Consider the following 13,198-nt stretch of genomic DNA (forward strand, 5'->3'; position numbering starts at 1 on the left):
TTAAACTTGAACTTTGTATATTTTTAAAAAAAAGCTGCTTCGTAATTTCAAACCAGAATTCGCTCTAATTGTGTTTATTTGTTGTACTTTTTATTTTGTAGTACCTAGATACTAATAAAACACCGATTTTATCGATAAAACGCGTTGAATTTTCGTACTCGTAACACCCGAAACAAAACCATTGTAACACCCGAAACAAAGAAAAAATTTATAAAAAAATAGTAAAACGTTTTATTTAACAGTGATTGTATGTTACATGGTTTGTAAATTTCATACTTTAGAAGTCCTGTAAGTTTTAGGTATGATTCCTTAAGAAAATTCGCTAAATCTCGAGTAAATGCAGCAATAGTCAGAACATAGAGGCAAAATCTCGTAACGCCCGAAACGCACACTTTTCGACTCATATTTTCGTTATCCTACATTCTAAGCTGTACAAACTTTATTATTTAAATAAAACAACTAAAAACGGACAGATTAAGGCACTAACATTATTAAAATACTATTTCAAAATACATGAAATTGTTGAATATGTGTGTACGAACGTAACACCCGAAACGATGGAATGACCCCATACCAAAAGAGTATTATGTGAATTATGCAGTAATTTTTAAGTAACACCAACTTGAAGTAGGTATATTTTTTTCTATGCCAAATAAAAGGAGATGTGGGATGCCCTAAAAACTGACAGTGAGCATTTCAATGTAGAGTTTGATCGCTGGTTTTCTGTAGCGGCTTGACGACCGTAGCTCTACGTGCAACTTAGTTGAACGGCTGTCAGCTGGAGTGGAGATTAAATCTTTATTTACTTACTGGGAGCCGGCTTGTCTACCAGTTGCCAGTGAACTTGGTAGCTACTCTGTTACCAGTCGCTACACTAGTTTGAAACGTCTAGTTTTTCAGAATAATGAAAAGGTAGTCTTTTATACTAACTTTAGACCTGATACACTAATAATATTGTGTCTTTTTTCTGTCTACAAGCGATATAACAGAATTGCCACCCACCATTGTCCGCTTTTTGGACGTGTTTTTTGTTTGACTAGACTGTTTATGCTGGGTCATTTATGTGGTTATTTTTAAATACAGTTGGTGCCTTGATGTTTTATAGAGTTACAAGCGGACATGTTGTTTATTATATTAAATGAAAACATACAGACTGTAGGTAAATAGGGGTAGTAGTATTTTTGAAGCATTCGAGTTCTCATACGAAAAAGCATGTACCTAAATCGTATCCGAAACAATGGAGGTTCGTTCGTTTCATCCAAATAACGTCCACTTCTGGACAAAGGCCTCCCCCAAGGCATTCTTATGGAATGGTCCTGTGCTGTCCGCATCCAGGTTCTGCCCGCGACCTTCACCAGATCGTCGGTTGGTCGGAGGTACGGGGCCGTGATTAAGGCCGGGTAGCAGAGAAAATGGCGAAAATGAGGTTTTCAGTTTTCATTTTTGAGGTACTGAACAGTAAAATTAAAGGCTAAGATTTTTATTGGGCATAGTTGAGGATATTTTCTAGGGCTATTAACGGATGGAAACACGATTTGATGAAGTTGACTCGATAGAATAAATTCCCAAAGTTACCTCTATTCGTTTTCTATTTATGGTTTTATTTTTAAAATAAGCGATTTGAGATTCTAAATCTTTTACTAAACTAAAGTTCAGAAATAACTTGAGGGCTTTTAACGGATGAAATTTTTATATTGCGTCTTATTTAGTTACTATGTTAAAAAATGTGGAAAAAATCGTCCATGACGGCTTGGACAATCTCAATCAGTCGCGCGGTGGCGCTTACGGAGGACGGACGCGTGTCAGTTTTTTGGCCGTGACAGTTCGCGATTTGTCAATATTTTTGACAATGATGACTTTGATGAGTCACAGTATAATAATATCAGTGTTACTGGAGAAAGCTTAAATTTTTGATAATTAAAAATTATCAATTTTGTCTACCTTTTGAAATTTAAATCGTTCGCATCCTTTTAAACGAAGACTCTACTCATGATACATAGTACATTCCTCAAATATGAGACAAAACCAATGAGTTAAAATTACATTTTAATAGTACCCACATACAATCGTCTTACACTCTTTAGAAGAGCACACTGACACAAATAAATAATAAAAAATACTGTCTAAGGTCTGTAGCTAAAGGTCTAAGCTGTAAGATAGAAGAATCTTCTAGCCAAAAAGATGGCAGATGCAGCTGATGTCAACGGATTAAAAACTGGAGTTCATATGACTCCTTGTAGACTTGAGTCTCTAGAGCGTCCCTTCCTCCACCATGCGTAAGAATTTTCACAAAAATACTGTCTAAGGTCTGTAGCTAAAGGTCTAAGCCGTAAGATAGAAGAATCTTCTAGCCAAAAAGATGGCAGATGCAGCAGATGTCAACGGATTTAAAACTTGGGAGTTCATGTGACTCCTTCTAGACTTGAGTCTCTAGAGCGTCCCTTCCTCCACCATGCGTAAAAGTTTTCCAAAAATACTGTCTGAGGTCTGTAATAAAAGTCTAAACTGCAAGATACGAGGGGCGGCTGAAAAGTTTTGAGCCTAAGTATCTTCAAGTGTTATTATTGACTCGCGCTAAATTTCATTAATTTGCCAATAACCTCCTTAGTATATGTACAAAGTTTCATTTCATTAGCGTCATCACGCTTTTAGTAATTAATTCGTAAACATCATCATGTCTCAGTCATCCGCGTAATGTACGAAGTTGAAGTACACAGTTGTCATAAAATTCATCAAAAAGAAGAACAAAATGCTGACGGTAACATTTGAAGAGATGTCTACAGTTTATGGGGAGTCTGGGCCTTCATTTGCCATCATGAAAGATTGAATCCGATAGTTCAAGCATAGCAAGGAGTCGCTAAAAGATGACCGCAAGTCAGGGCGGCCAGATTTCGCCATTAACGAATAAAATAATGAAAATTTAAAGAATCTTGCTTTAGAGATCAGTGAATTAAGCTGTGACAGATAGCTGAAGCCATAGGCATTAGCAAGGAACGTATCGGCGATATTTTTAGTACTCATTTGTACATGAAATAGGGGTGCGCGCGATGGGTGCCAGAAATGCTCACGCCGCTCGACAACCAGCGTCGAGTCACAACTTCGCAGGAGTTTTAGGACATCTTTGACAATAATCCTAACAATTTTTTTTCTCACATTGTCACTATTGATAAATAGTAGATCCGGCAGTACGATCTAGAGTCAAAATAAGAGTCAATGCAATGGATTCAAAAGGGAAAACGCCGCCGCGGAAATTCAAAGTGGAGCGATCGACACCCAAGCTCATAGCCACTATTTTTGGGATTTTGGAGAAATTTTATTCATTGACTACCTACTTAAAAAAACAACAGTAAACGGGGATTATTATGCTGTACTGTTGATAAGAGTGCGTCAAGTGGTTGTTGAAATATTAAGAGGCAAACTGGCGAAAGGAAATCTGTTATTGCAAGACAATTCGCCCGCGCACACCGCGCATGTTGCATGGCTTGCCCCGGGTAAAACTGGATTTCAAGAAATTAATCACCCACCACTTAGTTTAGTCCGAATCCCTAGCTATGTTGTCTAATTCTCAAATTGGAAAAAAGACCTCCAGGGACGAAGATTTTTGGGTGACAAAGAAATGAAGGCGGCGTTAAAGGCTCATTTCGAAGGCAAAGATTGCGAATTTTTTTTCAGTGGGTTAAAAGCTCTTTTACACAAATGTAAGAAGTCCGTTGTAGTAGAGGGAGATTAAATAGAAAAATATATTTTTTATACTTTTCTATCGGCATTTTTAATACCCTAGGCTCAAAACTTTTCAGCCGCCCCTCGTAGAAGAATCTTTTAGCTAAAAACATGGCAGATGCAGCATATATCAACGGATTTAAGACTGGACTGGCACCACCTTGCAATGTCATCCTCTCATTGTTATCTGTAATGTAAATTATTTTTAAAATGTATTTAAAAAATAAAATGTTCGTTTTATTATTTCAATAATCTGACCTCTCAACTCAACTACACTACACAAACACCTTTGTTCGCAACTGTACTGACGAAACCTCGATATTATACCGTTAATTTAAGATGGCAAGCTTTTTGCTGCGGTAATGCACTCCAGGTAACCGTGTGTGATGCTTATTGCTCATAGTGATTTTCGATACAGAGCCCCGTACATACGTTATACATAAATTATGGAAAGAAAACACCCAGACCAATACAAACAAATATGTATGCAATTTTAGTATGATATTTTTATTTATTAATAAACAAAAAGACTAAACAAAATTGATGCGTGTACTGATTAATGTAATTAACCACATGCAAAGCTTTGTGAATTGCAACAACTATAATTTATTTTATCCAAGCTCTAAATAATCGCTACTACGAGTAACTGATCATAAAATGTTTTTCCAATCGCTCAAGCTCCCGAGGATCTACCGATAGGTCGGGTGACGTAATCTTGAAATTCTTTTAGCCGGCGCGGAACTTCCGGAAGTTCGGGTGACGCCACGCCTCTTTGAACCGTGTTTACTTTGGCAATTATATTCTATATTTATTCGATGCTAAAATATATTCCCAAAAATTTTGAAAGTTGTTTTAATTTGTATCACTTGGATATGATTTGTATTAGAAAGTGCTGTGAGTGTGACGCTTGAACGGAAGGAAGTCAACCTAACCTAACCAACTGCGTATTTCTAAACTGCGTATTTCTATACTGTGTAGCCGCGAGAGCTCTTTGGCGCGCTGTCTTCGGCGAAGTATTGCGCGCGCAGATTTTGACAGCGCGAAATACCTACTTTAGCAGAAATACCAAGCCTTAATATTGTACCGTCAACATCATCAGCAGGTTAATTAGTGTCCACAGCACAGCAGGGTGACTACTCTCCCTAATTTACCACAGGCAAGCTAAACAAAGATGTCTCTTTTCCCAGTTTTTCAATATAATTCTAATGCGTTATGTGTTTTAGTTATTAATGTTGGTAATTTACAACGGCAAGCGGCTCGAGCCGGGAATGGGCCCGCCCTGGACTCGATTGCGCAACCAATCAATAGCGCATTCGCACTGCGGCAACGGAATTTCATATCCACAGCCCCATACACGTTAAGGGTCACCGTATACATAGCTGTAATAAGGGAGTAGTCGTCGTATTGCTATTTAATTGCTTGTAGAAAATAGGTACTAAAACATTCTTTATTAGAAGCGACAATATCCCAATTTGCCCAAAGGTGTCGGTATCGAGATCCGAGGAATGAAAATGAAAATGAAAATACTTTTATTAAATAAACACTTTACAATTACAAGATATGTGCCGCTCTCGTATAAGGTTAACCTGTGTAACGAGAGTCAGGCTCCTCCTGAAAAAAACATAAGACTAAAATTTAGAATGGGGGTTCGAACCCCGCCGCTGCTGAACTATTGTAGTGAACTGAACCCACTCGTAGTAACACAAATCATATTTTAGCTTACCATGAGGGGTTAACTGGATTTTATTTAGTAATTTCTTTAAAAACATTGGTTAGGTAATTTTAAAAACCTGTGTCAATCTACTTGGTATTTACAGAAAAGTGAAATTGATTTCACTAAGTACAGCTATCACAACTGTAGTATTTGAATACAGCTATATGTCTTCATGTTTGAATAAATCACTAGAAAGCGTATTTAAGATCAAACAATTCTTATTTGTTCTCCCGATAAATACAAGCAGAAAAACAAAAACAACTTTCCTATTTATATGTTTTTACATATATGGAAAACACCGCCGCCTTACTCATAATATACGAAACAAACTTACATGAATGGAGTTTCGTGTTCAGCGCATATAACTTAGAACGATGCCAGAAACTTTGGAATTGAATATACTAGTTTGATGAACATTCGTAACACCTCACTGGGTTCTGTTTATTAACATATTCCATTTTAGGTACTAATAATAGTACTTAACTTTTAGTGGTCAACTTTTATTCTTCAACTCGTCTGGGTCAGCTTGGGGAGTGTAGGGGTAGGGAGACCGAATCTTCCATTTTGCCTCTGTTTTAGAGAAATCATCAACCTGTAGGAGGGGAATTGATCTGATAATGATGATAGTGATACCGTAAGACTACGAGCTGCTATATCTCTATTGGCCTCTAGTGGAAATGCTCATGAATACAATCTGGCTGAAATGCTTGTCAATGTAATTCTAATTAAATCATGTTCAATGAATTTTTTCTTGCGTTAAAGATAATAACATTAACGAAACATGAAAATAATATCATATTGAGGAAGCGCTCTCGTTTTCTGAACGATACATCACTTTGTGGTGTCGTTAAAATAAAAATAATATTCGCGTCCTTGTTCTAGCGTTGACGTCGCCGACTCGCAGTGCAGACTGGAATCCGTCGTTCATATTATGATGAGCAATAATAGTTTTATTCGCGGGACGTCATGGACACGTTGAGATTCCGTGTGCGAATCGAACGTCAAAACGCCTACTAGTCTCCTGTGGCGGTTCAGAGGAGTTCGGAATAGTTGAAGCTTTTTTGACGACAAAGAGGCATAACGACATGTTAGCCAGAAGCCACCATTTGCCGATGTCATTGTCTGAAAACTTCTGTTATGTGCTAGTGAGTATTTTGATATTGATCTGATACTGTTAGGAGCCGGTTACACCAGGCGGGCTTCTCCCTGACATTTTCGGATCTCTTCCCTGTCATTTAAAACGGGATGCCGAAATAAGTGACAGCAACAGATTGACTGAACATACGGAAATGATGTTGGTACTGACTAGCCCTGATGATATCGCTCGAGCGTGATATTATAAATCTGAAGTGCAGTGATTGTTTCATAGCCTTATCGTCCGTAACAGTTATCATCTGATCAGCTACTATCACTGCAACGATCTTTGAAATCAAACTTCATGACAACATTCGGTGACGTTTTCCATGTCATACATGAATCTTTAAGTGTCGGTTGTGTTGCTATAGCCGTTTAGCAGACTGGTGGCTCGCGGCGTCAATTGTAATGGAACGTGAAAGCTTAAAATCTTTTCGCCATGGTTGTTGCCAATTGCCAAGTGACGCAGCTTCTGGAATGAATTGTTATGTCACCCCCGTATTTAGGGAACCTCTACGTAAATAAATATGCTCCAGACAGCACGCCTACATCGCCAGGTGGGCAGACGCGCAATTTATTGGACGATGACTACCAGATGGGTAGATGACACACGTCTTCCGATTTGAGTGATGCAAAATATAGCGGCTATAAGTTTGATATGTTCATTACTTCCTACTGTGCCTGTGACTTCGCATCGTACGAATTGAAATCATTCCTCAAAAAACAAACCAAGTCCTATCATTTAATGTGACTGTTTTCAAAAAAGGGGATAAATCTCAGGGCCTATATTGTGAACAGAAATTAAATTAGAATAGTTATTTACGAGATTTCTACCATGTACCTTTTTATTTACGAGCATCCGATATTTCGATATCTGATATTTTATGTCGAGAACAGTTGCGAGAAAATAGTGAGTTTCAGAAAACAGTAGTACCGGAGAGGTGATTGTATTAAAAGACTGCGAAAGAGGGTAGACCGATATGTCTGACCATAACATTTAACCCGTACCCGCTAGATCTTCAGTTACTCCGTGATCATGGCGCTTGCAACAGTGCCGAAATATCGGATGCTTGTAAATAAAAAGAATACATGGCAGCAATTCCGTTAGATAACTATTCTAATGTTTAGTGATCATGATAGTTTAAAACAAAAATTAAACACTCCGAATTAGACATAGGTAACAGTGCTATAAACCAGTGTCAAATCAAATTCAAATCCGCTGCCGCCTGCCGCTGTGTAGTTGGCAAAATAGGTATTATTTATCAATAAATAGTTATGACTTTAGATAATGCCAATTGCCAACCTGATTCTCATTACGCTTACGTCATCTGTCATCAAAGAAGGTAGACTGTGTGGTCGCTAGGGGACATAGGACCTTAAGTAAGTCAAGTCATCAAAGAAGGACAAAAAAGACTTCTTTAGATTTCTCAGATCTCAATTAGATAACATCGAGTCCTTCAGATCAACCTTTGAAGTTTGAATATAGGTTTTTCATTTTTCAGGTGATGCTGGGCGGTGCGGGGTCGCCGGGCGGCGACGATCTGCTCACCGTCACCATCGCGCGCGACGAACATGGATACGGGATGAAAGTGTCAGGTAAAATGTGCATGCATTCATTACACCTTAATTAGAACGACCTGAAAGCTTTCAAGAGGAGAGCGTATCTTTACCTTAAAGGCCGGCAACGCACCTGTAACGCCCCTGGGTCTGCGGGTGTCTATGGGCGACGGTAATCACTTACCATCAGGTGATCCGTCTGCTCGTTTGCCTCCTGTCACATTAAAAAAAAAAAAGAACTTGATGCTCTGCAATATGCTGAGTGGGGTCCCGTTGCAGTGGGTATCTTGTTGGTGAATGGGTGGCACTGCTCAGTTTACTCTTGTTTTTATTATTTTTTCTTCTTCCATTATGTGCCACTGTCTTGTCTATGTAATTGCCTGTATTTGTGTGATGTCCATTGTAATAAATGTATCTTTCTTTCTTTTTTTCTTTCTTCAATGCAAAGCATACTTCACACAGGCACAGGTCTACCACACGAGTTCTGTTAATGCCCTGACACAAAGAATATTCGATTATTGCTTTACACTCCATTATGTGCCACATGTTATTCAGGATTGTAAATTGATTCGCGCTATACCGAAGTGATAAAGTCAATCATTTTGGGTCCATGAATTAGAAAAATAAGACTGATATTCTTCGGTCTCAGTGTAGTGTGGCGGACATCTTCCTCATAATATTGCTTTATAAAGTACTTTGTTAATTTTAGTCGGCCGTTTGGTGTAGTGGTTATGGTAATTTCGTGATGGGTCTGCGTGTTACTATGTATGTATTTACAAAAAAAAACTATTTAAGCATGTATATCTGTTATCTAGTACCCATAGTACAAGCTTTGCTTAGTTTGGGACTAGAAGCGTAGTGTGAAATGTCCAAGGATATTTATGATCTTCTCAGCCGCTGAACAGCCTTGAGTGTTGATTGTTCTGCTATCGATGTACCACATCAATAACTAAAGAGTTGCTACGTGCAGTCACGCCAACTGTACGCTTGCACATCATAGGTCCATACCAAACGCGTGTCTAACCCAGTGACCCTGATTCCAGGCGACAACCCAGTATACGTGCAGAGCGTGAAGGAGCACGGCGCAGCTTGGCGCTCGGGCCTTCGTGCTGGAGACCGCATCCTGCGCGTCGATGGCGTGCCCGTGCACCACCACACGCACCAGCAGGTCGTGCACATGATACGAGGTACGATGATAGGTGATACGAGGTACGATGATAGGAGTTACGAGGTACGATGGTAGGTGATACAAGGTACGATGATTGGTGATACGAGGTACGATGATAGGTGATACAGGGTACGATGATTGGTGATACGAGGTACGATGATTGGTGATACGAGGTACGATGATAGGTGATACGAGGTCAGCGCAACGCACAGTACAGCCTCGTGCTTTACTAGCGAGGCGAGGTGGAGAACGGCGCGGGGACCGCATCCTGCGCGTCGACGGAGTGCCTGCGCGTCGACGGAGTGCCCGTGCACCACCACACGCACCAGCAGGTCGTGCACATGATACGAGGTATGATAGGTAATACGAGGTCAGCAAAGCGCATGGCACAGGCTCGTGCTCTAGTGGTGAGGCGAGCAGGAGCACTTCCATGGATGAAATGATGATGATGACGACTATGATCTGCTCAATAATATATCCTTGATGTAGTAACGCGGAAAACTTAATGCTGTACCTAGCTGTGTCCATACAAAATGGTGATAGCATTTTGAGATATTCCTTAATCATCATCCTTTTTTTTATGCATAACAAGGCAAGTATTTGACCACAACACAATCGCACCTGGTGTTAAGTGGGATGCAATCTAGGATGGTACATATTTTATCTGCCCTGTAAGAGCCTGTGATTCTGTAGCCTAAGTCATGTCACTTTTAGCGCTTACTGCCCGTTGATCTGTTCCATCGATAAAAACAATATCAATCCAATTCGATTGGTGTACAAAGAAAGGTTTTACTTTTAAATGAATGCCACTCGTATCGTAATTGAGAGTGAAAGCCGATTTATTCTCATGTTACACTGAAATGAAAGAGTTAATTTAATAAACGGAATCAAAAATGTTATTTGATGCTTGGTTAAATAGTTGCTGTAGTATTTTTCCTATTTTAAATGAATTTACAATATTGCGAACGATTTAAGATTTTACAGTTAGCATCAAATAGTTGGTGACACCCAAAGTGGCCAAAAAGTTGGCAACACAACCTTATTCCAATGAGGGCTATCGTTTTTATACTTAACAGTTGGCTCCCCTGGCGATTGACAGGACCTTACTCTACAGTGGCGCCATCTTGATTAGTGCAAATGCGATAGTCCTCCTACCACTTTAGCGCTCACCAGTTGGCGCCACTGTCTTCGCTACTAGCAAGTGACAGGACCTTACTCTACAGTGGCGCTAACTGGTGAGCGTTAAAACGATAGCCCTCATTGTAACAAAGACGTGTTGCGAACTTTTTGGCTACTTTGGGTGTCACGAACTATTTGACGGCGACGCTGACTGTTTTCTTGGTAATATTATATTTTGACTATTTCAAACATCTACAAGTATTTGAACTGTTAATTATGAAATGGTTAAATCATATTTCAATAGATTTGTCCCTGCGACGGGGTTTTTCCAATTGATCAATTGGTCCAGATAACCGATCTGTAAAATGTCTTTGGTGATTCATAACTTAAATTAATATTCTCGAGACATCAGCTCCATAACTGATCAGTAAATGTTTTCCCATTCAAACTGATTGTTTGTCTGTACGTTTCAGCTAACCCCGTGACCGTGCTGACGGTGCAACAGAATGCGTCCCGCCATAAAACACCCATCACAGCTCCCGTGCCTGTCAACGTAAGTATTAAATATTAATTAACACCTTCGTTTTGTATTCTTTGGGGATCGTTTGTTATTCATGGTAGATGATTTCTCCCAAAATAGTCTTTAGTCTAATGTAGACAAGTGGGTGGGCTTTTTAGATCAAATTTTAGAACGACCTAATGATTGACATGTTTTTATATTGATTTACAGCTATTTACGGATGTTTTATAGTGAATGTTTCCTAGTTAGGGCCAGTTTCACTAATTAAACACAGTTCTTTATAAAGTTTCAGATGGTTTATAAAGTTACGTATTTAATTTTGTCAAATAAAGACATTCTGGTTACTGTCTGCTAGATATTTATATCCGAAACTGATAAAAGTTGTAGTTTAACTGACAGGTAAGATCCCAATATGCAGCAGTGGACATCAAGTACTAGTGAAACTGACCCCTAATATCCTTGAATATAAAAAAATACAAATCAGTTACAAGATTGCCTATCGCCATTTTGCCTTGCGAATCAAGAAGAAGGAATCTCGGATACACATTCTGAATCATGCTTTGAAACTAGTTGCGTTTGGATACGCGCTTAGAATAACTAATTAAATACCGATATAAAATAACGATATATGACATCAATGTTTTACTGGTTGATTTGAAAGACTTCCAAGCCTTTGATGCATCAAAAATACAAAATTACAACCAGCCAGAAGTGTATTTATTGCAGCAGTTAAATGCAAACAATCTTGCATAAGAGCTGAGTAAACACACTTGCCGTTTGATCATATCTACGTCACAACACAGCACACGTTCTAGTAAAACTACGTAACTATTTATTACTTTTCTTGTGGCATATGTAAACTTTGCATGCGTTGGCGCATGGGGTCAGTCTAGAAGCCTAAACACTCGGGATTCGTGTAGCTTCCTATAAACTTGAGAATTGATAGAATTGGATAACAACATGTATTTCTACTTCACCAAAATAATACCCCACGCAGCGTTTTCCGGTACCACCCACAAAGTGGACCGACAACATCGTGAAGGTTGCAGGAAGGCGCTGGTCGCAGGCCGCTACCAACCAGGCACCATGGAAAGTATTGGGGGAGGCCTATGTTCAGCAGTGGAACGTCCTATGGCTGAGATGATGATGTAAACAATATCATTATTATTGCCAATATTTTGTTTAATCAACCACCAGTGTCTGCATTAAACTAATTCAAAATTTTCGAATCAAAACTCCACATGCTTCTGCGTTGCGGTAAAATGCCAATATGGGCTCTCTACCATTATAATTAGGTATAGATTGTTTCATCCACGAAGACGCGCCCCAAAAATTTTTGGTTGAGGGAAGCGCGGGGTGCGGGGAGTGTGATCCGAGCAATCCAAGCGTTATTATTGTAGTGTGCATGTGCACTCATGGATAATTTAGATTAATTATCTTAAGATCCAACATTGTTGTACTTAGCACTGTAAGTTTTTATAAGAATACGTTTTTATAATAATATTCTACTAACTCACTTACTTCATATATACGTAACCGTAGTTAAGTTACTAGTGACGTGCGCCGCGTAGGAATGTCATACGCCGACCTCAACGATGTGTGCTCAGCTGATCGCGCGAAGGTTCCGGTCGGCTAGATTTACTCGTGCTTTGGTTGATGACACGCTGGTTTATAGTCAAGCATTATGCCCGCGGTTTTGATAGCTTCGTAAGAAATGCAAAAAAATGTAGGTGTAACTATTCCCGTGGATGTCGCAAAGGCAGCTTACGAGCAAAAATGCGAACATCAGGCCTACCTATTCTCCAACTCGTTTTGCCAGCGTGTGGAAAGTAGGCTAAATACTCCACTGGTAAATTAAAGGAACAAAATGACCCGATAATGTATGTTTTTCCACACATTTTGAGCATCATCGAAGTAAGCAAGTAAAGCAAATGTATACATCGAAGCGCACCCATTTTAACCGACTTCATCAAACGCACCTTAGAGATAATTAGCTCAAAGAATGCGAATAGTTTAGGTGCGGTAAAACTGGGTGCACATCGGGGAAATCTCCTATATTATTAATTGGATTTTGGTCTTTATTCTTTACTCACTTAATGTATTATTCGCCTACAGCCGGAGAAGCAGCGGCAGCTAGAGGCAGCTAAAGCCCGCACGGTGCGCCTGATGCTGGAACAGGAGCTCAAGTACATTCGCGACCTGCGCCGTGAGTACATTACAAATCTTAACACTGGTTTCAAAATAGGATTATATTCCCCTTTCCATT

The 13,198-nt window shown here is 39.4% G+C and overlaps 1 protein-coding gene across 1 annotated transcript in view; it reads left to right on the forward strand.

The window, feature by feature from the left end:
* Nucleotides 1-13,198, forward strand: part of LOC135084449 (SH3 and multiple ankyrin repeat domains protein 1-like) — an 88,834-nt gene that overhangs the window by 33,141 nt on the left and 42,495 nt on the right. Inside the window, exons 2-5 of the mRNA XM_063979232.1 lie at nt 8,071-8,164; nt 9,169-9,312; nt 10,886-10,965; nt 13,048-13,138. Coding sequence (XP_063835302.1) covers nt 8,074-8,164; nt 9,169-9,312; nt 10,886-10,965; nt 13,048-13,138 — 406 coding nt within the window. The 5' untranslated portion in view covers nt 8,071-8,073. The remainder of the gene's footprint in view (nt 1-8,070; nt 8,165-9,168; nt 9,313-10,885; nt 10,966-13,047; nt 13,139-13,198) is intronic.

This window comes from Ostrinia nubilalis, chromosome 26 (genome assembly GCF_963855985.1).
Source record: "Ostrinia nubilalis chromosome 26, ilOstNubi1.1, whole genome shotgun sequence".
In the NCBI taxonomy this organism is placed as follows: Eukaryota; Metazoa; Arthropoda; class Insecta; order Lepidoptera; family Crambidae; genus Ostrinia; species Ostrinia nubilalis.